Source organism: Geotrypetes seraphini, chromosome 7 (genome assembly GCF_902459505.1).
Source record: "Geotrypetes seraphini chromosome 7, aGeoSer1.1, whole genome shotgun sequence".
Taxonomy (NCBI): domain Eukaryota; kingdom Metazoa; phylum Chordata; class Amphibia; order Gymnophiona; family Dermophiidae; genus Geotrypetes; species Geotrypetes seraphini.
In genome coordinates this window covers 144740467-144766191 of record NC_047090.1, presented here as the reverse complement: position 1 = coordinate 144766191, position 25725 = coordinate 144740467, and the positions used below count along the sequence as shown (strand labels likewise).

The 25725-nt window shown below is 41.7% G+C and overlaps 2 protein-coding genes across 5 annotated transcripts in view; one reads left to right on the top strand and one right to left on the bottom strand.

The window, feature by feature from the left end:
- LOC117363772 (myosin-9-like) overlaps positions 1-8941 on the top strand; it is a 201935-nt gene extending 192994 nt beyond the window's left edge. For both annotated transcript variants that reach the window (XM_033952064.1, XM_033952063.1), the window contains one exon: positions 8729-8941. In XM_033952064.1, coding sequence (XP_033807955.1) covers positions 8729-8757 — 29 coding nt within the window. In that variant the 3' untranslated portion in view covers positions 8758-8941. The remainder of the gene's footprint in view (positions 1-8728) is intronic.
- A 12335-nt stretch (positions 8942-21276) lies between these two features.
- JKAMP (JNK1/MAPK8 associated membrane protein) overlaps positions 21277-25725 on the bottom strand; it is a 37797-nt gene continuing 33348 nt past the window's right edge. For all 3 annotated transcript variants that reach the window (XM_033951792.1, XM_033951793.1, XM_033951795.1), the window contains exons 6-7: positions 24286-24362; positions 21277-22974 (exon numbers count right to left, since the gene is read on the bottom strand). In XM_033951792.1, coding sequence (XP_033807683.1) covers positions 22756-22974; positions 24286-24362 — 296 coding nt within the window. In that variant the 3' untranslated portion in view covers positions 21277-22755. The remainder of the gene's footprint in view (positions 22975-24285; positions 24363-25725) is intronic.

Here is a 25725-nt window from a genome sequence, read left to right as displayed (position 1 = left end):
GTAGCATATTCAGAAAGGATGATTGTATGCTCATTGGATAATATCACCTTATTCATAAAGAATCTCAAAAGTTATTAAAGTCAATAAAACTCTGTCTCTGGGCTGATGGTAAATGTTTTCAGCATAATACATTTTAAGACACAGAGGAGACCCCTGGCTCCCCATTTAAGACCCCCACCTAGAGACTGACCAAACTTTTTTGTTTTGGATTCAGCACCAAAACCAGACCAAAATCTAGGTTTGAGTTTTGGCCACCTGTGCATTTTTAGACGTTTTGGGAGACTTCTAGTGCTGTGTGGAATGCCAGAAGAGGGGGTCAGATTTGAAAAGGGGGAGGAGGAGAGCTGATATTTCCTTAAAGAGATTTTTCTGAAAATTGGCTGGACCTGCACAACTCTTGCAGCCAGCATATATACAGGGAGAGTCAGAAATTCAATGCCATTGCCTGGATATGGCCTGGTATTGAATATCCAGGCTAATCTAGTCAGTAATACTGACTATTGCATCCTAAAACAATTGATTATTCTAATAGACTTAAAGCTTGAGTGCTTGATTGTTAACCATTTAGATAATTTTGATAGGCAAGTTTCAAGTTCAAGTTTATTAAAATTTGATATACCTGTACTATGCAAACACTTTATTTTTTTCTTTTAAAATATTTTCAGCAAGTTAAGATGGTATTCTTTCTGCTTTGTCACATTTTTTGAAAATTCTGCATGCTTTTTCTTCTATAAAATAAATGTGAACATTAATTGAACAACATCAGCCTAGAACCACCTCTAATCAAGATAGTGTGGAGCAGGCATGTGGGATCTCTTAGGGAAAAGAGAAGATAATGGATGGTGGGGAAGGGCAGACTGGATGGGCTACTAGGCCTTTATCTGCCATCATGTATATATATATATATATATATATATATATATATATATATATATATATATATATATATGTTTCTAACTTTTCAGTGCTCTCTGGGATCCCTTTCACTTTACAAATGTGGGTAGGGAAACAGCACAAATTGCTAGGAATTCCCTCTATAGAAGACTAACAAAACATATGTAAGTTAGAATATAGGCAAAAGTTTTAGAAGCCAAGAAAATATATGAAGAAAAAATAATTTTTTAATATGCTTTCTTTCTTTTTTTTTTAAGTTCATGAAAATTTATATTAATTTTTTACAACAAAGCATGTAAATACAGAGGCATCCATACAATAATATAAATGCAGTTACAGTGTAAGAGACATTGCAGTTCCTCTGCAATAAAGAAAAGAAAGAAACATAAAAGTAAAAAGAAGAGAAAGAAGTAAGCATAAATGATGAAAAAATTAAACCAAACATGAAGACCTATGAATGGTACTAAGTAAGAATAGGGGTAGCTTTCTTTCTTGACTATTTTTTTGTTTTCTTTGACTTATACTTATAGTTTTGATCTATTTTATAGGGAAAAAAAGTTAGTATTTTTTCCAAGTTTTTTTCACTTTTTATTTCTTATTCCCTTGCCCTGGAAAGAACTAGCAATTCTAGCAGTCCAGAATCATCATTTCTTCCCCTTTTTCTACCTGATGTTAGTTAAAGCCTGTTTAATTTGCTTTCTTCATGGGCAGTAAGGATCACTACAGCCTCATTGATGGTGATACCAGGATGGAGCTGAATAAAGATCAGCTTTCTAAGGTCATAAAACTAGAAGAGCTTTCTTGAGTCTGGTTTTGTGTTCCTGCACTCCTGACAATTAAGAGTTGTTAGCCTGTTTTTTTCATCTGCTGTTATGGGAGCCCCTGGGAGCCTTAGACAATCAGAACCTTAGGCCCTTCCCTGGTGCATCCCAGGATGCACCGGGAAGGGGAAGGCCCGCCTTCGTCAGAAAGGTCTGGGAGTGGCGGGGGGGTAAGGGGCCCCAGTGGCGGGAGGGAGTGGACATCCCTCCTGCCGAGGGTTGTTGAGGGGTTGTTAACATAGCTTCATTTGCATTGGTAAAATAGTGTTTAGTCTTCCCCGTATTATTGTGCTTTTTTGTTTTTAAATGTTGAATTTGAAATTTTTTGGATTTCTGTCCTTCCATCGTTTCAGTCTAATCTTCTTGTCATACAATCACTCTTGTTTCATAAAGATGGCACCTATTGTCTTATTTCATTGGTTGGTTACATTTGTCTGGTTGGGTGATCACCGAAAGGGTGGTTGATTGATGGAATAATCTTCCACAACAGGTAATTGAGGCCAGCAGCGTGCCAGATTTTAAGAAAAGATGGGATTGGCATGTCGGATCTCTTCATGGAGGTAGATAGGGGGTGGGTCTTTGTTGTGGGCAGACTGGATGGGCCGTGGCCCTTTTCTGCTGTCATTTTCTGTTTCTATGTTTCTATTTACACTTTTATATTTGCACTTAGTATAAGTTCAAATTTGTTCTATTTCTATTGATGTTTGCAAATGTATCTGTTATTGACTTTTCTACTTCTTTTTTTTTTTTTTTTATTATATTTTTATTATTTTCAACTTAAAATTTCAAGTATTACACTTGTACAGAAAGCAAGAATAGAATGGATATCAAATACAATAGTAATATAATTCCTAAGTTAACAATTATACTATTTATGCTCAAGTCCACAAATTAAGATCCAAGAATTAAAGAAACTTGGCGAAGAAAAAAAAAAAAAGAACAGTAATAATAACAGAAAACTGAGAGCTATAGCATTGAGATAGGGGTCACAATATCTAAATTATAGGGCTCAAAGATTGTTAACATTCAGACGAGACATAGCCACGAAGTTAGTCAGTTGTGATGGTTCAAAAAACACATATTTAAACGTACGATAATATACAATACACTTACACGGATGTCTCAAATAAAAAGTTGCCCCCAAAGATAAAACCCCAGGTTTCAAAAGAAGAAATTCACGGCGGCGCCTTTGCGTCTCCCGTGCCAGATCTGGGAACATTAATATTTTATAACCAAGAAAGCTTTTTTGTCTATTTTTAAAGTAAAGTTTTAACAACCATGTTTTGTCAATTGGCAAAGCTAAGGTGATAATCATAGTGGTTGGTGATGCTAAATCCTTTTCAGATGTTTCTAAAACCTGTGAAATATTTAAAGGTTCTTGATCTGAAGATTTTGCTTTTGGTTGTTGATTTTGTTCTTTATCAGGCAAGTAATAAACCCTTGAAAATGGTGGTAATGAGTCCTCGGATATCTCTAAATTTTCCATTAGATATCTCTTAAGCATATCTCTAGGTGTTACTAACTCGATTCTTGGAAAATTAATTAACCTTAAATTATTGCTACGTGAGTTATTCTCAAGCATTTCAATCTTCTTCCTTAGGTTAATATTGTCTTTAACTAAGATCTCTTGAATTTGTTTCGATGATTCAATTTCTTTTTCTATTTTTTGAATTGATGAATTAGAAGTATTTGTTTCTTCTCTTAAGTTCTTCAGTTCCTTATCATGTTCCTTAATTTTCTCTTCAATTTGTTGAAATGTAGGAGTAATATTTTTAACAAAACCAGCCATTAAGTCCCAAATAGAGTCTAAAGTCACTACTGCAGGTTTAATCAGTACAATTGGAGTTTGTGTAAGTGTAAATTGCTCACCGTCCTGAAGTCCTTCGAGGGGAGTCTTCTGTCCTTCCCCCTCAGATTGAGATGGTGTTCCCCCAGACATCTCCATGGGGGCCCTGGAAAAGTGGGCCCCAACCTCCAAGCTCTCCAGTAAATCCTTCCTTGCCTCTGGAGAGGAGAAAACCATTGAATCCGGGGTTTCCCCGCCCCTGGGAGAGCTGGTCGTCTGGGGCTGCGGGGGCGGTGCCCTAACGTCAGGGCTCAGCGTGGTATCGGGCCCAGGAGTATCCACAACGGGTTCGCCTCCCTGTGTCCTCTGCGGGCCGCCATCCGACGTCGCTGTGGCCTCTTGCATGCGCCTCAGGAGATCCTGTATGTTTCCGAGACCAGGGGCTCCAGGACGCCGCGAGGCAGAAGCGGCACTCCGGCCCCGTCTCTTCGGCATCGCGGTAAGTAAAAACCGCTACGAAAATTCAAACGAATACGATCCTGGGACACGCAGCTCAGCGCGTCCTGCTCTCAGATCGCCATCTTGGATCTACTTTTCTACTTCTTTAGTGTTTGCTACATGTGAGTTGATTCAGTTATGAGTAATATTTTTAGTTTTTATTAACGTTTGTAACATCTTAATGTTTCACATTTTTATGTACAGTAATTTAGGTATTTTATATCCAGATAGTCATTTTATAATTTTAATTTTTATCATAAATTCTAGAACTCCTGAGGCAGGCTGTTTAGCCAAAACACGGCCCTTGTTGAGTCTTCTTATAAGATTGTTTAATATACCGTATTTTTCGCTTCATAAGACGTACTTTTTTTCCACCCAAAATTGGGTGGAAATTTGGGTGCGTCTTATGAAGTGAAGGTAACTTTTTAAAACACCCCCACCCATCCCGTTGTACCTCTTCAAAATGTCCCACGCACCGGGGGTACGCGGGTTGACTGCCACCCGCTTGCCTGCTGCCACTGCTCCCTGCTGGCCACCACTGCGCTGCAACTCCAGGAAGGGAAGGTAAGGGCCAGCATGCCGCGCCAGACACTGCCTTCTTCCCTGCCTGCCGCGTTGAACCCTGCCTATCCTCCGCCGATTCTTTCTCCTCCTCTGGCCCAGGTCCGCTGCTGCGCCATCACTCAAAGAAGGGAAGGGAAGAGCCAGCGTGCAGTTCTGACGTTGGGCAGCAGAGGGAATTCCCTGATGAGAGAAGGCCGCAAAACAGCTTGTTTAGAGTGCTGCTAGCCTTACTCTGCTCTGGAGGGGGAGGTATGTAGGGCTCGCAGTCATCAGGGTTTGGATGGGAGGGAAGGATGGAGGGTCAGCAGGGGTTTGGCTGCGCGGCGGGGCGGGTGCTCAAGTGTTCTGCTGCAAAAGGGATGGGAGGGAGGGAGGGAAGGATGGAAGCTGAGCAAGCGTTCTGCTGCACAGGGGGGAGGGAAGGAGGGAGGGAAGGATGGAAGCTGGGCAAGGGTTCTGCTGCACAGGGGGATGGGAGGGATGGAGGGATAGAAAAGATGCTCTTGGTCCGGCCCTTCTGTCAAATTTAAGAACCCATTGTGGCCCACGAGTCAAAAGGTTTGTGCACCCCTGGTCTAAAGTATTGCTGCTTGTGGTGCATGGGGGTTTACCTTTGCAGAGTATATTTCCCCTGTGGAAAGCTTTGCTGCAGGAACCAGAGGTCTAGTCGGAAAAAGGACTGGGATGACTGGTGGCCAGGGTCAATGCCTTAACTCCCTCAAAGTGAATCCTCAGGTTTAGAGGATTCTGAGTCTCAGGGGTGATAAGAGCCAAGAACCTGTGGCAGCCCTAAACCAGGGAGAAGACCCAATGGTATGCAGACTTTTCAAACCTTCAGATTTTATAGAAGTCATTACAGCATTTTTTGTGGGAATTACATTTTTTTATTTTATTTTATTAAAAATAAATAAATAAATTTATATACCACCTGGAATCTCAGTGGTTTCCATACAATAAACATACATTATTTAAACACAAATCTTGCAATTGACAAAAAAATCCTTCACATCAAACTGGAGTAGTAACTCCACGCACTCTCAACAGACAACAAATGTACAACCTAGGAATTCCTGCTAACTAATTATTCAACATGGATGAGTAAAACTAATTACTTATGGGCTCCACAATCTTATACAGAAAAAAAAATGAAGCTGTTTTCCAAAAAGACTGAGATTAACTTAGGCCGAAGTGATTCTAGAAATAAGAATTCACAAACAGCTTAGGCCTTCTTTTACTAACGCGTCTATAGGATAACACGCTCGCGTTAGCGTTTAGCGTGTGATTAGCACACGCTAAAAAGCATAGCGCACCTTAGTAAAAGAGGGGGTTAGTGTTTAACAGTTTTCTAAAACTATAGTGATCAGTACAAAGTCTCAGGTGACCAGCAGCTTGTTCTAAAGAGACATTTCAGCAATAGAGGATATTTTTACTTTCGTAACCACATCTCACATTCTCAGCTGTTTTTGCTACTAATCTTCATGCCACCCTCTGATCTCGGTGCTCTATTTGATCTATAAACCTCCCATAGGAGCTAGAACCAGTTAGGTGTATATTGTTATAGAATCTGATATACCAAAGATAACACTTTGTAGTGAATCCTTTGTTCAGCTGGTAGCCAGTGAAGGCGTTTCAAAGTAGGGGTGTGCTGTTCTTGTAACGCCACTAATCAATCTGGCTTCCAAATGTATCAGGACTTGTAAGGCTGTCAACTTTGTTTTGGCCAATTCCAAAAATAAAGAATTAAAATAGTCCAGCCTAGATAGAAACAAACATTGGACTACTGTTCTGAAATCATAAGGTGTCAATAATGGTTTTAAGCCTATACAACATAGGGAGCTGGGCATAACCCTTCTTAGTGACATTCATAATCTGTTTACCCATATTCAAAGCCGAATCTAAACAGACTCTCAAGATCATAATCTCCTTTTTCACCTCAATCTGTACCCCCAAAACATCCATACATTTAATCACATCAGTCATATCCTCCCTCTCCACTATCATTAATTCTGTTTTATGTATGCTGTGACATCCATCCACAGACCTCCGTCATGCACTGATTCAGCCTCATCTCAGCGTCTTTCCAATGTCTATCAATAGGGGGAAAAAAAGAGGGATGTCATCTGCATATATTGTATACTGCACCCCTAAGTTCAAAAAAACCTGTCCAAGTGATGACATATAAACAAATGTTAAATAATAGTGCCGACAGGGCAGACCCCTGAGGCATACCTCTTTTTAATCATCATCTTCTCTGAGGCATTTTGTCCTCCTCTCACACAGAAAAATCTTCCTGTCAGATATGACGAAAACTACTCAAGTACCTTCCCCTGAACACCCAAACTCTTCAATGTAAAGAGCAATACAGAAAGATTAACTGTGTCAAAGACCCCAGATACATCAAGTGAGATCAAACAGTCTGAACGGTGTCCATCTATGCCCTCCTTCAACATGTCTAATACTGATAGCAAGCAACAGAAGTCCGACAGGACAAGAAACCCACGGGTTCAAATGGCACAACAGGAAGTAGGAATGGACAATGAGCACTCCAATGGAGATCACTGATGTAAAATCAACTTATTTCAATCAAGGACACATATATAAGCTGTGGACCTGACACAGCACTGTGTTTCGGCATCTAAAAACGCCTGCATCAGGGGTCACTATGCAGCTGTGGTACACGGATAACAGGTCCTTTGATAAAGCAAGGCTAGGTCAAACAAGCAGGAGAAGCCAAAACCCGTTTCAATTATCGGCACTGGGATGATCAAAAAGACAGGTTGTCCAAGTACCAATAATCGAAACGGGTTTTAGACGTACCATATTTTTTACTCCATAAGATGCACATTTTCCACCCCCAAAAAGGGGGTTTGAAAAGTGGGTGCATCTTATAGAGCAAATACACCTCCCTCCGGTACCTTTTTAAAGTTGCGGTGGTCCAGCGCGCTCTCCTGCTGGATGGCTGGCTTTGGTAGCAGAGCGGTGTGATGCAGGAGCGTGACCTTTGCGCTTCCTGCCTAGTCCTGCGCCGCTCTGTGATTGGCTGATGTCAGTTCTCGAAAAAATTGTGTCGATTTAGGCAGTTCTCAAAAAATGTGCCGATTTAGGCGGGATTTTAGATGCATTTCCGTTTTGATTATGAACCCCTGAACCTTTTGCAAAACAGGATGCTGGCAAATATTTGCCAAAATGGATAGCAGAAGCATCAGCTTCACAAACCAACACATTCTAAAAATGAGCATCATCACTCAGAGTTTAATACATGTATGAGTTCCAGCATCTATGTGTGTAAACAGCAATCTTGCAACACATACTGTATATATTTGCCAACACTTCTGCACGTGCCCAATTCATTAAAATATATATCCAAGAGTTTCCAATTAAGGGAAAAAAGTTTCCTATATAGGGATGCCTTTGAGACTTAATTTGTTGAATATGAGCATTTTTTCGCTCATATCATTTTTAGCCTCAATGATCAAGCCCCTTTTTTAAAGGTTTTTTAACTTCTCTTTTTTTAAAAAAAAATTATTTTCCTCTTAAATCTGCCCTGTTGTGCTTACCCTTATCTGTTCTTTTTTTACTATAACATTTGTAGTTCCTCCTCTCCTCCTTTTGTATCAGTTCTGTTATTTATAAGTTTGTCCAAATTTCGTCTATGTATATTACTGTTCTCCCCGTTTTTAGTTTTGTAATACGCTTTGAAATTCTGACAATGCGTGTATATCAAATTTTAAATACAACTTGAACTTGACACTTTTGAATTTTTGAGATGATGTTAGACACCACAGAGGTCATCATCGTTACCCCCTCAATTGCCGGTAGAAATCCGAGGCCCAAAGGAGTAAGCAGCTGATGTATTGTATATCTGCCTTGGAGCAGGTGTAAAGGCAACAGGGACGTACTTTGCTTTACAAAATGGGAAATTTGTATATTTTTCTAGACCCACAGAACTTATCCCCTTTGAATCTGTACATCCTGTGCCAATTCTTCAGATTAAATAGCCACAATCTAAGACCTGTGTTTATATGTGTATACAAGCTATATATGTAAATTCTGCTATATAAACAGAGGCTTTCCACACAAAACTTACTACTATTAATTATACAGATCACTTTAATGCGGTATAGTTTAATGTATATGAATTCTTATTTTTTTATTTTTTTTTAAGGTTCAGAAACATCAGATAAAACTCAGTGAAGTCAGCATATCTTGCTGCAAGACTACAACTATATACAGTATTTATGATTATAATTTTCAGGACATGTTTAAACTGGAAGTGAATGATGAGAAGATTCTGGCAGTAAAGAAACACGAAAAACGTTCTCAACAGGTATAAACCTAGAAAAGACTGATTTTAGTGACAAAAATGTGTGATTATATAACAATTAAGTTTCTTTAAATATCCGCAAACACAGCTCCTGTGATAGTAGCCCAGATTCAAAGATGAGCACAGATTTTCATAACAATGTTTTTCAGCCCGCGGCAAATGACCGCATGCACTCCAACACTAAGGGCTCCTTTTACTAAGGTGCGCTAGCGTTTTTAGTGAACACAGGATTTTAGCGTGCGCTAAACCCGCGCTACGCTTCTAGAACTAACGCCAGCTCAATGCTGGCATTAAGGTCTAGCGCACACGCTATTCTGTGCGTTAAAGCCCTAACGCACCTTTGTAAAAGGAGCCCTAAGTTTTTGCCCTTAATTTATAGAAAGAAATTCTTGTAGGGTTCCCGAGGAAGGGACAGTCAGCCCTAAAACCAAGCCTGGTCAAACCGTTATTCTTGTATTTTGATGGAACAGGGAAGCGCTTAATGAAAAGCTAAGTGTAATGTTCATTGTTATGAAAATCTGTGCACGTCTTTGAATCTGGACCACTATCACAGGAGCTGTGCTTGCGGATATTCAAAGAAACTTAATTGTTATATAATCACACATTTTTTTGTCACTGAAATCAGTCACATTTTGTTTTTGCACATTTGTGAATTCCTATGATGGTGTGCGGCTAAAACGGCGAGTCAGGTCTCACACTGGTAAAGAAACCGGAGCCTAATTGAGCACCGAAGCTGAAGTCCCTGTTCATGGCTAGACTGGCTTTTTAGAGCTCATTATCCCCCATTGAGGATTCACATTATCACTATATATTAATTTGGGTCATTACAGAAGTTCTTCCTCAAACGCAGACTCCTATTAATATATTTTGCACTCTGTGTATTAAATTGTATTTGAGAGTATCATAGCTGTAGTTTTGGGTATGTTGTGGATTATATTTAGGTTCTTGGCAACTTTATTTATTGAAAGGAAAAATCTTGTAAAGCTAAATCACATGTTTTTCTCAAGATTGATTACTGTAATGCTCCTCCCAAGTAACCTTCTTAGAAAGCACTTAGTCTGCATCTGTACAGAATGCAAGAGTTCAAACAACTGCTGATGCTGACATGCAGAAGAGGATTATTTCAATTCTAACATCATTACAGTAGTAACCAGTTAGGAAAATAATCTTGGTTTGGATTTAGAATCTAACAAAGGCTGTAAGAGGAAATGATGCACTAACACAGGGGGGAAAATAAATGAAGAATTTTGCAAATGGTGATCTAAAATGGATCATAGCAAGCTGAGAACCAATTGTGGTTACACCAAATAAATAACTGTTACAATGCAATGCTCAGTCCTGAAGAAGCTCTCAGTATTACACGAAAGCGAAATGGAGATCTTCCATCGCTTATCAGCATTAAAAGCAGAAGCGTCAACAGCGGAGAGAGCCGGGCAACATACAACACCTGAGCTAAGTACCATACAGTACTACTGAATATAAAGAACAATAGTAATAAAATAGTTGTTTAAATAGTAATAAAATAAATATGAAAAATATATAAATAGAAGGGAAAGACTCGGATCAATAATAGCCCACACGAAGGCCAATTAACCAAGACTAGTTCTGGTAATCGACCGTGGGCACTTGAGACCTGTAGTTTTATCCCTGATACTATCAAGCAAGGATCTTCTTGATCTAAAGTTGGCCTTTGTTTAGGAGACTATAGTAGATATACTAGAAGAAACGATAGGAATAATAGCTTTGCACCCTAAAACTGTGTTGCAACATGAACTCTTGAAGTTTAGCACATTGAAGTAGTGTTTGTGAAGGTTTCCATTTATACACAGAACAATTTCCATGTCTTTTTCCTACAAACCAAATTGTATTCCAATAGTTAATGAATTGCAGTGATGCAAAATCATTCAAAAAATACCTCATTATTTATTACCATTATAGATGAGTATGAGAATTTGCAGAAGTTTTTGGTAAAAAAACAAACAATCCCACATTTCAAGGATGTGTAACTATTTCTTTATGAGATTCTTTCTAGTTCATTTACATGTGAACATAGAGATTAATCTTACATAGGTTGTTTACATAGAGAAACAAATATGTAAATCAATTTGTGTAAAGGTAGGTGAATATTTTATATGTACAAAAAGTTCAGTGAGCATCTAACCTTTTGTGTGAAATACCTGTGGTGTGGCAATATAAGGGTTCATAGACAGTAATGCGGAAGACAAAGGCGTGCACCGACAACTGAGCACAAGACGGAGGCGCGCGCCGAAGAAAAAGACTGTTTTTAGGGGCTGCGACAGGGGATTTTGTTGGGGAGCCCTCCCCACTTTACTTAATACAGATGGCGGCGGCGTTGTGGGGGGTTTGGGGGGTTGTAACCAGTGTTCCCGCTAAGCTGCGCTGGCGTGCGCTGGCGCACAAAATATTACATCGCAGCGCACAAGTTTCTCGTCACAGCGCACACACGTGCTTGCAGGCAGGCGAGCTGGCAGTCCATGTAACGCGTCGCAAAGGTAAGGGGAGGCTGGGGGAGGAATCGGACGTTGGGGTGGGGGTGCGAGCAGGGAGGGGGGCGATCGAAAGAGGCATACGGCAGATGGCAGGGCGGCGAGAGGAGAGTCGGGTGGGGGGGGGGAGTAACACCGGAAGAGAGCGGCAAATCCGGGCAAGGCAAGACTTGCAGAGGCGTACCTAGGGGGTGCGGGGGGTCGATCCCGACGGTCCGCTCAGCTCGCCAACAAGGAGAGGCAGCCGGACTCGCGTACGCTCCGACCGCCTCTTCTTGGGGATGATGATGAAGATATTGATGATATCTAACTTGAGTGAAGAATTGATTCCATTCCAGTTTCACAACAATTATTCTACAACATATTGAGTGAACTCTTCTCACTGAAGGCAAACTTTGTGCCCAATAAAATGGTTTTCAATATTTTGTTTTAATGTATTTATACTTTTGTGTAGAAGCTGGAATTGATAGATTGTCTAGAAATTGAAAGCATCAAACGTATTGTCTTCTGGACTGTTTTTAATTTACAGTTTACACATATGGATGTAACAGACATAACTACATTTGTTGTAAAACATTTATTAAGATATCATTTCATCCCTACAATTTCTGTAGACTGTTTTAAAATAAATTTGAGTTTTTCTGGTAAAAAAAAAAAAATAAATAAAGAATTTTGTACTTTCAAGAATTAATGCGTTGTTTTGTGTTCTTAAAAATATTATTTAACGTTATTTAATTTAGCGTGTAGGCCTAAAATTCCTTTGAATACCTCGTCCTCATGTATCAGCAACTTTGACAACATATTTATTTGGCTCATAACTTGCTGGCGCCCGATATTTTTAGCTCACAGTGAAAAAAGTTTGCTCACAACACCCGCCCGCTTAGAGGGAACACTGGTTGTATTAGTGTTCCCGCTAAGCTGCGCTGGGGTGCGCTGGCGCACAAAATATTACCTCGCAGCGCACATGTTTCTCGTCACAGCGCACACAGTGTAGAGCACAGTTCTTCAACCGCCGGTCCGCAAACAAAATCTTGCCGGTCCGCGAAGGATTCGGTCCCCGCCGCAACGAAAGGCCGGCATCAGCTGACTTGCAACTTCCTGTTGCAGTCGCTGTGCCGGGACTCCTGCCTTCGCCGGGACTCCTGCCTTCCACCGCGTTTGCCTCCTGCCTTGTCTCCGCACCTCCAGACCAGCAGCGGCAGCTGTGTATGCTTTTAACTTCGGCACAGAGCTGCCCCTAATCAATAGTTTAGCGCGGTTTCATAAGGCAGCCTCGGGGCCTTTGCTAGGCCGGCCCACATCGCATCATCGAAGCGGGCCGGCTATCAAAGGCTGCCTCATGAAACCGCGCTAAACTATTGATTAGGGGCAGCTCTGTGCCGAAGTTAAAAGCATACAGAGCTGCCGCTGCTGGTCTGAACTCTTGGGCCGCTGAAGGAGGGCAAAAAGCAGCTGTCCTGGAGGTTTCCCTTCCTCTCGCCTTTACAGGTTCCTTTTTTCCACCTTTTTTTTTTTCCTTCAAACGGCAACGGGCCCCAGCATCGACATCAATCAAGTAAGTTCCACTGTCAATCAAGCGGTTCTGCTCGGCCAAAGCTTCCCCTGTGACATGAGCCACCCTCAGGGGAAAGAAAGTGACCCACAAAGGTGAGGGGAAGGGGGGCAGATGATGGAAGTTGGGGGGGGGGAGAGAGAGAGAGAGAGAGAAGGGGCAGATGATGGAATGGAGGAGATGAGAGAGAGAGAGAAGGGGACAGATGATGGAAGTGAGAAGAAGGGAGAGAGAGCAGAAGGCAGATGGATGTCAGTTGAGAAGGGAGAGCAGATGCTGAATGGAAGTGGGGAAAGAACACATACTGGATGGAAGGAGGAGATAAATAAAGGGGGAAGAAAATAGTAAGATAATGGAGGGGTGAGGGAAAGGGGTGACAAGCTGTGTGTAGACACAGTGAAAAGAGGGAAACGGGACTAAATAGTAAGAAAGAATTTAATTTAGATGGAGGCAGAAAATAGAGAAGGAAGACCAGAGAAGAAAAGGGAAGAGAGAGCAGAGAATGATCAGATCTGAGTGGAGGAAATGAGAAGAGAGATATGCTAAAAACCACAGGGGGGAGGGAAGGATAGAGATGCCAGACCATGAGGGGAACAGAAGGAAGATGATGGATGCTAGACCAAATTGGGGGGGGGGGCAGGAGGAGAGATGGCAGGGAAAGACAGACAGTGAATGGAAGGGGCAGATGCTGGACTGAAGAGACAGAGAAGGTTATCATGCTGCTGTACCGGGCCATGGTACGCCCTCACCTGGAGTACTGCGTCCAGCACTGGTACTTTAAGAAGGACACGGTACTACTCGAAAGGATCCAGAGAAGAGCAACTAAAATGGTTAAGGGGCTGGAGGAGTTGCTGTACAGCGAAAGATTAGAGAAACTGGGCCTCTTCTCCCTTGAGCAGAGGAGATTGAGAGGGGACATGATAGAAACATTCAAGGTACTGAAGGGAATAGACTTAGTAGCTAAGGCAGGGAGAACGAGAGGGCACTCTCTAAAGTTGAAAGGGGATAGATTCCATACAAACGTAAGGAAGTTCTGTGGTAGAAAGCAACATATTTATTTGGCTCATAACTTGCTGGCGCCCGATATTTTTAGCTCACAGTGAAAAAAGTTTGCTCACAACACCCGCCCGCTTAGAGGGAACACTGGTTGTAACCCCCCACATTTTAGTGAAAACGTAACTTTTTCCCTAAAAAGAGGGAAAAAGTTAAGTTTTCAGTAAAATGTGGGGGATTACAACCCCCCAAACCCCCCACAACGCCCCCACAATGCGGCACGATCTGTATAAAGTAAAGTGGGGGGGTGTTCCCCCCACACACCCCATCGTAGCCCCTAAAAACAGTCATTTTCTTTGGCGCGCGCCTCCGCGCTGCCCTCTGTTGTCTGCTCGCGCCTTTGTCCTGGCACGCTTTTGACCTGACACCCAATATAAGAGAGAAGCTATTTTATAAACATATAAAATAAAAGTGGCTTGTGTATAGTGCTGTTTTTTAATCAGTGGCAAAGTTGACATATTGTGTAAGTACATTTTTCAAAAAAGGGAGCCTTTGTCAGAGAGGCTACTTTTATAAACTATTTTTGTGTGTAAACAGTTCTTACAAAGTTAGGTCACATCTAAAAGTCCACTGTAGCAGTTGCAAGTTACATACCTATTTTATGAAATAAACATATTTACACCTGCTTTTGAGCAAACCTGCCTACACTTTAAGGGCTCCTTTTACTAAACTGAGCTAGCGGTGTTAGCGCGCGTGCTAGACGCTAATACCTCCATTGAGCTGGTGTTCATTTTTCTGCATAGCGTGCGCTAAAAACGCTACCGCAGCTTAGTAAAAGGAGCCCTAAGTGTAGACACTTTCTACAGAATTTGTGCTAGTATTTTACTGTATAAACACACAGATTATATTTATTGAATTTGACATACCACTATATACATAAGTATTAAGCAGTGCACAATAATTAAGATCCAAATAAGCACCTTCTTGCCCTCTAAACTTAGGTGCCCTATTTAAAAATTGTCTCAAAGTTGTCCCATTTTTGTCTCAGGGGACATGAATTTGATAGAAGGGTGAGCACATTTCCACCATTAAAAAAACCCTCAGCTCCAGGTCCCAAAGGTTAAATTAGGGTAAAGGAAATGGGACTTGATATTCTGCTTTTTCTACGTATGTAGTTTAAATAATCAAAGCGGTTTACATGGGGCTACAAAGGGCCTCTTCGATTAAACTGTGCTGTTTCTAGCGTGGGGAGCTGCACTGCTCCTGATGCTCATAGAGTTCCTACGAGCATCAGGAGCAGCGCAGGCCATTCGGTACGGCTCTCTGAGCTAAAAACTGCTAGCGCAGTTTAATAGAAGAGGGGGAAAGTGTTAAGTGTTTTGCTCAGAATCACAAGGAGCTGCAGTGGAAATTGAACTCAAGTGTACTGAGGCAGCCGTTCTAACCCCTAGTCAGGGGTCATATGTGATTTTGAACTGCTGTAAATGCCAAGTAGAAGTACTGAGGATTCTTCAAAAAGTTTCTGCACTTCATATCTTCACGCTCAACCCAAAACATTCTTTTCTGATGCCATTGTTAGTAGGATGCTGGGAAAAATGTATCTCAAAACAGGGTGATTATATGGAAAAATGATGTAATTTGCTTTTGAGATATTTAAGTGTTCAAAATTTTTCTATATGTTTGTTTGTTTGAAATGTTTTTCTTATTGAAGCAAGCAGACATAACATAAAAAATAGAGGCATCTCTCAAAGAAAATAGACATCTTGACCCAAAATACAAATCAAATACAGAGATGCAAAGAAAAAATAAAACAGTCAAGAGAAACCTCCCTGCCAGTGGATGCAGCATAGAGCAAAACACTGCCATGCTCAAAAATAAGGTACCTGGCAAAAGAAGATGCAGTATAGAACAAAGTCTAGCAGTCTGCTCATTTTTAGAGTATAACACATCACGTGCAGAACACTCACACTGACCTCCCCCCTCCCCCCCCCCATTTCAACGACGGGAGAAATTAGAAATAAGGGCCTCACAGAAGATTTACCTCAGCCATGCTTCCTGTATGTTGTCTTTCTAGTGGCAAAGTGTGGGGTGCTCCATATGTGGATGGATGAAAGTCCCCCAGAGGTGGTGGGTTTGGAGAGGTCTCTCAAGGAATTGGTCCATTGGGAGCTGTGTAGCCTTGGTGAGGGCACCAGGGGCCCTCATATGGTGTACCACACCTTTATTTTTATAAAGATCCCTCATATGTACTGCTGTTATAAAACATGGCTTTCACATATTCTTGGAATACCTGAAACACATATCTAAAAACCTGTACGCTGCAATCTGCACCCAGAAATGAAACACCTTTTCTGAAATTGGCATATATGTGAAACAGAATACTCATATGTCTTCTTTGATGTATGTGAATAGCACCTAAGATTTCTAAAATGAATTGGTATGTTGCTAGCCAAACATTAAAGTTCTTTGTATCAGGAAAGCACACTAATGAGTACTAGGTACTGTGCTTTTAGATTTAGTCATATTCATGAAACCACTTGCCGCTAGAACCTAGGATAACATCTGACTATATATACATTTTGGGAAGTTAGTTAAAACTCTTATTTAGAGATGCATTTAATAGACCATCATTAAACAAGATAGCATCTGATAAACTATTTCTGTAATGCTTTTCTTGGGAGCAGCATCTCCAACTGGGTTAATTTTGGCATATTGTACAACAGGAATGAACCTTGCTTATAACCCAGGATGTGTTGGAGATAGTTGCAATGGCTAAGACTTACTGGTTTTACTTGGCTTTAACATTTGCTGAGTCTTCTTTCTGGAGTTCATAAGTACAATATGCAAAGGCAACATATCCAGCTGTGCCTTAAAATTCTTTGGGATTGGGATGGTGGCTTCTAATACAACAGGGACTATTTCTGTATCGCTTTGCCACATTTTCTTAGTCTTAGATCAGGGCTGCCCAAGTCCAGTCCTCGAGGTCTACTGGTAGGCCAGTTTTTCAGGACATCCACAATGAATATGCATGAGAGAGAAATTTGCATACCAAGAAGGCAGTGCAGGCAAATCTCTCATGCATATTTATTGTGGATATCCTGAAAACCTGGCCTGCCAGTAGAGCTCGAGGACCGGACTTGGGCAGCCCTGTCTTAGATTATATTGATTGGAGAAAAGATCCTCAAGTACCAAACTACACAATAGGTGCTTGGCACTAATACTGTTATTAGTAATGCACTTTTCTGCTTCTCTCCTGTACCTTACTGGCCGGTTTTCACCTATGGTATTATTAATATATTTTCCAGTGCAATAGGTGAGACATTCTAGGAGACAACAGGGTTATTTCCCCATACTTGCATGGACTGCAGGTGGAATCCAATTAGGATTTTTCACTCTGCCTCCAGTGTACTTCACAAATCAGCTTAGTGCCCTCTAGCAGTCTTTTCTTCTGCACGCATGGCTGCAGCTGTGTGTTCTGCTCTCATTTTATTATTTTACTTCGACATAGTTTCGTCCTCTTTGCAGGTACCTTTTGGCCAGTCTGCATAGTAATCCTTGGAGCTCAGGGCTGTCACTGAAGTTGTCTCACTATCCGTTAAGTGGGGGTCGAGGACAGATTGTTAGATGCGCTTAAGAAACAAGTCTAAGTCATCTAAGAGTGACTATGCCCCAGGGACCTGATATTTTTTTCTGACAGATTTTTGTGGTCTGAATTACAGACCAGAGGCTCTGTTGCTGGAAGTTCTCTGCCTCCTCTGTTGGCATCTGGGGGTGGTGGGGTGCCCTCGGGGAGTTCCCCTCCTCCGCTTGTTCCTCTTTGGACTCCTGTTCTAGGCGGCCGATCCTGACCTCTCAGATCCTTTGTTTGATAGTGCAGCCCTTCCCGGATTGGGGGGATCCTGGTGATGATCTGGCTGTGCTGCACTTATTTAAATTTGCATCTTTGCCTGATCTGATTGCTGAATTTTTGCAAGAATTGAACTTGGCTGCTCAGCCAGCTACTGCCACTTCTTTTTCCTTTCTGGTTTTTCAGTGTGCACTTGCAATCTGCGACCTTTCCTTGGCATCCAGATATGAGTTGTATGATCTCTGAGCAGTTTGACTCTCCAGAAGGTCCTTTGAGAAATTCTAGGGCTATGTCCCAGGCCAGCAGCTTGTGGGACAGCCCAAGGTGGATTCCTTGGTGGCTTAGGTGACCCTCTATTCCCAGTGATGGGGAAGTGATGTTGAAGGATATGCAGAATCACCATGTGGATGTGGTCCTCAGGAAAATTTTTGAGACAGCAAATTTAGGTACTAAGGCAGCAGTGGTGATGTCCTTTGTGGCATGTGCCTGTCTTGGATGCATACGCTGGACCCTGATGCGGTGGAACCTCAGCTTCTGATGGCTGGGTCAGATTACATGGCAGATGCCTTAGATGATCTTTTGAAAGTGCTGGCAAAGTTGTCAGTGTATCCTGTTTCGGCACTGCAAATGCTTTGGGTTCAGCAGTGGGCTGGTGATTCTACCTCCAAGGCAACTTTAGTGTGGCTACCTTTCAAGGGTCAGCTGTTATTTGGTAAGGGACTGGATGAACTCATGGATTCAGTAGTGGACCATCGCCCAAAGACCCTACCTGATAGTAGAGCCAGATCCTCTAGGGGTGTTCTGGGCATTCTAATTTTCTTGGCTCCCCAGAAATTTTCGTGACTACAGGCAATATGTTTCCTCCTCATTGCAGAGATCTTCACAGAGTTCCCAGGGTCAGTAGGCAGGCTACAGGCGTTCCCAACCTTCCGCCGCCCGTCCTGCATGAACTGCCCAAAAGACACAACACCAGGGAGCCGCGGATAAGGCGTCGGCTCTGAGTTTCTGCCTGCCTGGATGCGCATTATAGCAGACCCCAGAGGGTCTTGGAATTTATTCAGTCAGGCTGCAAGCTGGAATTTACCCAACTTCTGTCAGATTGGTTCGTGGCTTCTCCATCCAGGCACCCAGACCTTGCTAGATATTCGACCTATGGAGCCAGTGCCACACGACCTCTCGGGTTCAGGCAAATACTCTGTATACTTTATTGTACCAAAGAAAGGATCAGAAGAGTGGAGACTGATTCTGTATCTTCAGCATGTGAATTCAGTGCTCAAGATTCCTTGATTCTGAATGGAGACTGTGCGGTCAGTCATTACAGCAGTGGCTTCAGGGAAATTTTTGGCTGCCCCGGATCTGACAGAGGCGTATACTTGCACATTTCCATTTTTCCAGCCTACCACAAGTTTCTGTGGTTTCATGTTCTGGGTCAGCATTACCAGTTTTCAGCCCTGACCTTTGGACTAGCAATGTCTCGGACCTTCACTGAGGTGATGTTGGTAGTAGTGGCTCATCTGAGGAAGATGGGGTTGAAGGTCCACCTTATCTAGATGACTGGCTGATCAGAGCCTCCTCTTTGACAGAGGGATGGGGCAGGTGCTCCAGGTGCTGGAAAACCTGGAGTGGATTGTCAACTACAGGGAAAGTCATCTGATACCACGCAGCCACTGGAATACCTGGGAGCAGTTTTTGATATGGCGGTGGGCCATGTTTAACTTTCCAAGGCTCGCAGGCAGAAGCTGTTACGGCCCTTTTGAAGAAATTGGCTCTTGCGGTGTGGGACTACCTACAGGTTCTGGAATCCATGGTGGCCATAATGGATATCGTCTGTTGGGCAAGAGTGCACGTGTCCTCTTCAACATGCCTTGCTTTCCCGCTGGGCACCCCACCAGGCTGCCTTGCAGATGTGTCTGACATGGACTTTGGAGGCCCAAGCGAGCATGAACAAGTGGCTTCGTCCTCAATCGCTCTGTAAGTGTGTTCCGTTGCACATTGCCTCCTGGACTGTGGTGATGACAGATGCCAGCCTTCAGGGCTGGGGAGCACACTGCAATCGTCATCCTCTTCAGGGCTGTTGGACTACATCTCAGAAAAGGTGGTCAATCGTCTGGAGCTCAGGGCCATTCGTCTTGCCCTGAGAGCAGTGCAGGTGATCCTGGAGAGACAGGCAGTTCGGTTCTTCTCCAACAATGTGGTGGCCTATGTCAACAGCTCTCCCTTGGCTCAGGAAGCCCGTCTGCTTTTCCTTTGGGCGGAACATCATCTTCTGGCGCTGACAGCATCGAATGTGGCTGGAGTGGACAATGTTCAAGTAGATTTTCTCAGCCAACAGACCCTGGATTCAGGAGAGTGGGCCCTCTCACCAGAGGCATTCTGAGCTTCGACCTTATGGCCACGGCAAGGAACAAGAAGGCACAGTGCTTCTTCAGTCGCAGATCTGAGCCTGGAAGCGAGGGGCTCAATGTTCTGGTGCAACTGTGGCCTCTGGGATTTCTTCTCTGTCTTTCCTCCTTGGCCAATGATCGGCCGAGTCCTTCGGAGGATTGTAGGTCATTCCGGGTGTCATTCTGGTGCCACCCAATTGGTCTTGAAGACCGTGGTATGTGGATCTGCTGCAACGCACGTGGGATGCAGTCTCCATCTGAGCATCTTTCTGGACCTTCTCTGTCAGGGTCCGGTGGCCATGAAAGATCCGGGTCGCTTTATACTTAGGACATGACTCTTGAGCGCACTGCCCTAGAACATAACAGATATTCAGAACAATAGTTTAGCCTGTGGTTACGGATGCCTTTCGATGCTTGGGCACTGACTGCTAGAGGGCGCTAAGCTAATCTATGAAGTATACTGGAGGCAGAGTGAAAAAGCCAAAGTGGATTCCTTCTGCAGTCCATGCGAGTATAGGGAAATAACATTGTTGTTGTCTAGAATGCTTCACCTATCTACTGGAAAAGAGCTTACCACATAATCTCTTTTTAGTACAATAACATCTGGTGTGATGTAAAATTTGAGGGCTATGGAATTTTGAAATTTCATAGTTATCTTTTGGGAACTGTCTGAGTGGACTTACGAAATGTCATCTGTTTAATTTTATTTTTTTATGTATTAGTTCCTACATTATATTATATTTTGTTAAACATCATTAAAATGGGTATTAACAGGCAGCAGATAAATTCAGTTTTTATATTTTTGTCATAACTATAGATTTTGTTTGCATGGCTTAATTTTACAGACTAAAATGTGAAGTTATTTTATACAAAGTGTCTTCACAGAAAAGAATGTGCAAAAAATCATAGAATTTTGCCATTTCCATCCTTTTTTGTATGAAGACCCTTTTATAAAATAACTGGAGTTGCTAGGAGTAAACTTTTACATATTGAGTGCTACTTTCAAAAGTTAATTCAGACTTTTAAAAATTCTATGGGTTAATACATTTCTTTTGAGCATCTGCTGCAAAGCAATAAATTTATTAAATAAATGCAGGTGTACAAAATTAATAATGAAAGGCTATAAAAGATTTTTATTTGAGAATATACTGTTACAGCTATTGGAAAAATGTACACAATTATTAATTTTTCAGCTCTATACATGTTACAAAATAATAAATATTACATTACATATTAACATGGTTCATCAAATCTCTTTTTAATGAATCCAAAATTCAACCATTTTGCCAAAGGGAAGAAGTCAGGGTAAGGATGGAGAAAATGACTATGTGGTAGAATTCTTAAGAATTAACTTAAGATTGTGGAAAAATGTTACATACCTTATACTGTAGAAGCAGCCATTTTGTGTATGTAAGTCATTTATTTTTGCAAGCATTCAACAATGACATACCATTTACTTTATGCAATGTTTAGCCTTTCTTCTGAAAACGTAAATACTAAAGTTCAATCACATCCAAGACAATAAGGCTGGTTGTGCAAAAATTTACAACGTATAGACAATCCCACAAATTTGAAACTATTGTTGTGATCAGTGAAAAGCTGTCAAGTCAGTTTGTTGTCCCTGAACTCCCCCCACTCCTTTTTCCCCACTAATGTTCTGCAGAATTTCCTATCCCACTCTATCTGAGCTAATGAGGACCAGGGTCAGGCATTTACCCACAGGCCTGCACCCCACTCCTTTTCCAACAGGAAGTCCTGTGTTGGAGGAGGAATGGGACAGGGCAATGCTCCTGCATGGGCTTGTGGTTAAAGACCATACTAGTTAGTACTTGTCCTGTTGGGAGGTGTTGCAGGCCCAGTAAAAGGAAGGAAAAAGAGAGAAGCTTGGCAGTGGATTGGAGGGCTAGGGTTATGGAGAAGTAGAGTTAAGATCTTGAGCAGCCTCCGGGGTGTGGTGGGATGGTAGATATATGTCCAAAATCTGCCTATGGTGTCACACGTACTTGGTGGCTGGCCCTGGGAGCAACACTGAGCATTAACATGCAGTACCTACTTAAAATCTTTCCTACATTGAAATGAAAAAGGAGATCCTAAAGAGAAACCATCATCGTTTGATATAAATATGGAAAAGCTGTAGTTCTAATTAGCTTTATATTACTTTTAATCTTATGTCTGACATTTTGGACACTATATGAAATACTGAAAGTTAGAGTTGGTTATAAAAGCTGGCATTTGGTTGCACTACAGTGCAGCAACAGGGATATTGGAATAAGATGAGAATGTGGAGACCCATCGTCAAATCTTCACACTGCTACTAAGGTTTCGTCATTTTCTTGAGTCTGAGGTTCCTGCTCAAACTGCAAGCACTTCAGCGCAACATTTATTATACATGTACATTTATTGTATAGCCAGAAAATTGCCAAACTGGACAACAGCTATCGGTGATTTTCAATTTCTATCTTACTCGTTTTGACAGCATTTGTTTAAACAATAATCAAAATTAAAGACTTATATGGCAACTTGCAAAGTTATACAGCTCATTTTACTGGCTGAGTGTTGCAGCCATGGTGAGAAGAGAGGTATTCTTAATGTCCATTTGCTCCTTCTGAAAGGATCCTTGAAGGTTCAGTAAACTTGGCTGTAAGCAAGTAAAAGAGAGCAGGGGTGGGTACCAAGGCTAGGAGAGGCAAATCCCGTTCCAATTTCTCCACGCGGGAGATGGAGATAATCCCATAAGCATGAAGCAACCAGTGGCTAAAGAGTACAATAAGCCTTTTCTTCCGCACAAGAAGATCCTTGAAGGACTTGCAAGGAAAGAAAACAAACAAATAGAATGTTAGTTATTTTTGGAGTCCCTCAGTTTGTTTAGAAATGATTTACAGTAAAAACCGTAGTTCCTGAACCTGTCCTGAAAGACCCTGAGCCAATCAAATCCTGTTTGCAAGATATCCACATCAATATGCATGAAAAATCTGTACCACCTGTATTACATACAACTTCATCATGCATTTTAAGTTTATTATTTACTGTTTTTTTTTTTTTTAAATGGTATTGAGCAAGAATAACTTGGAAATAGGTCAGCAATTTCAAAACTGAGTGCTGTGACTCCCTGGTGTACTGCAGCAAATTCACAGGGGAGCCACAGTATATTTTAAGAGCCCCCTCCAAAGTTATGGGTGGCTGGCAGGAATAGCCAAGCCCCACCAGCTTAAGAGGACTGAGGCCCCAGCTCCATGCTGTGTAATCAGCAAACTGGTGGCAGGAGCCAGTCTCTGATACCAGCACTTCTGTACCTGTTCATGAGCGTGCAAGGGAATGGCAGCTGAAGTATACTGCCAATTTGCTCGCTGCTCAGGCATCATGGAGCTTGGGCTTCAGGCAAAAGATCGTTTCAGCTGGTCTTCCTGGCCAGCAGAGGTAGGACTAAACACAGTCAGTGGGGCAGGGACCTGAGAGGAAATATGTAGCCTAGGAGCACAATGAACCAATAAAGTTTGGGAACCACTGCTATTCGGCAATAAGCATTTACAGCAGAAAAGAAAATTCAAATCAGAATACATACTATAATATAGCATGCTAATTGTGGATATCCTGAAAATCTGTCTGGCTTTGCATCCTTCACACCATTTTAGGAGCCACTGATGTAAAGCAATACAGTCAAACCTGGTTTGCGAGTGTTTTGCAAGACGAGCAAAACTTGTCTCGCAAACCGAGTGTTGACTCGATTTGCGAGCACCCCACTGAGAACTGGCATAGCTCCCCCTGCTCGCAAAGGCCCCCCCCCCCCCCCGCTTTAACCGGCACCTCGCGCCTGAACAACTTTAAATTTACCCCCTGTCTGGCACTGGCACGCAGCCCACAGGACGTGCTGGTGCCGCTTGAAGAACTTTCTGCCTCTGCCAGGCCTTGAGCATGCATCTACGCATGCTCAAGGCCTTCTAATTCTACTATGGGGAAACTCGCTTTGATATATGAGTATTTTGGTTTACGAGCATGCTTCTGGAACGAATTATGCTCATAAACCAAGGTTCCACTGTATATATACACATATATAATACTTTATTTACATAACTGAAGAAAATGCCATTAACAATGATTAAAGGGAGTCATCCTACCTCTATTTCAGAAGCAGACATGTACACAGCCAACGTAACCAAAGATAATACCAGTATAATATACGGGAAGGCATAATCTGAAATTAAAGCACATCAAGATCTCAATATTCCTAGGGTCTAAGAGCAACTGTTTATACATTAATCAAAAGAGAACAGTACACACAGGGTAATTTTAAATAAGTTGTCCAGCCAGCCATTTTACAAAAAGTAACACACTAGGAGCAATTCTGAAAGTGGATAAGGAGATTTAAAGATCTGGGGTGGCAAGCTCATTTTCAAAAGAAAATTTAATGTATTTTCCTTTGAAAATGAAGGCTGGTAGGGGGCCATGGGTCCAAAGATGCTTTGACTTTGCTCCTGCTTTTCCAATAGCTAAAAATGACATTGAATTTTGGCTGTATTAAGGGGAAATGAAATTTACAACTGGGTGATCTAGCTCCATCATAAACAACTCAGCTCATTTTACATTTTAATTTGACAAATCTAGGCAGTTTATAAATCAACAGAATGCAGGAGCTATATGTCCTTATTATATTGCATACACTGCTATGATGTGTCCAAGACAGTAATATAACCCAAGCACATTTAGATCTCTTAATTTCCAAATAAATCCTGAAGATTTCATTAATAATTACATGTCATTTGTTTAGGCCTATTTATAAGCAACTCTGATATTTTTTAAAAAAACACTGTAACAGGTAGGGAGGGATTGGGGGGTTTTCTATTTTAATTACAATTGTCATACATATTAAATGTATTACATAATATTTAAATTATTATAAAATATGAATATAAGAATATGTTGTATTTAAAGTGTTACATGAAGGAAAATCAAGTGTGTATTTATAAGATCATATGAATTTTTCTGATACACTTGTTGTAATATGCAAAACTGAATAAAGAAATTAAAAACAAAACAAAACACTGTACCATAATGCTGGTAGTTTCAAAACTTTCTCCCTAAAGAAGTTACTGAAGTTTGCTATAGAATTATAGAGTGGCCAGGATGGAAAAGAAACTTAAATGAGAAATCCCAGGCAGATGTTGGTCTAAATTGCTCTTACCAATCTCCAATGATGGAAATTACACTACTTCCCTCAATAACCTGTACAATTAATTATCCTTATGGTTAGAATGTGTTCCCTAATTGTTTAATATTGTATCCTGCACAATAGTGACTCCTAAAAGCTAGAACCTAAATGAAGAGATTTAGGTTCCATAAATAGAATTTGTCACTGTCCCCGCGGATAACCATCCCGTGTCATTCTTTAGTGTCCATCTCAACCTCAGTCCTCCTACACCAGCGTTCTTCGGTGCAAGGTTTGAGGGTCAGTGGCTTTACCCATTCATACTCTGATTCTTCCCTCTCTAAAGAATGACATGGGGATGTTTTCCCACAGTAATCCATGGGGACGGTGACAAATTCTATCACCGTTTCAT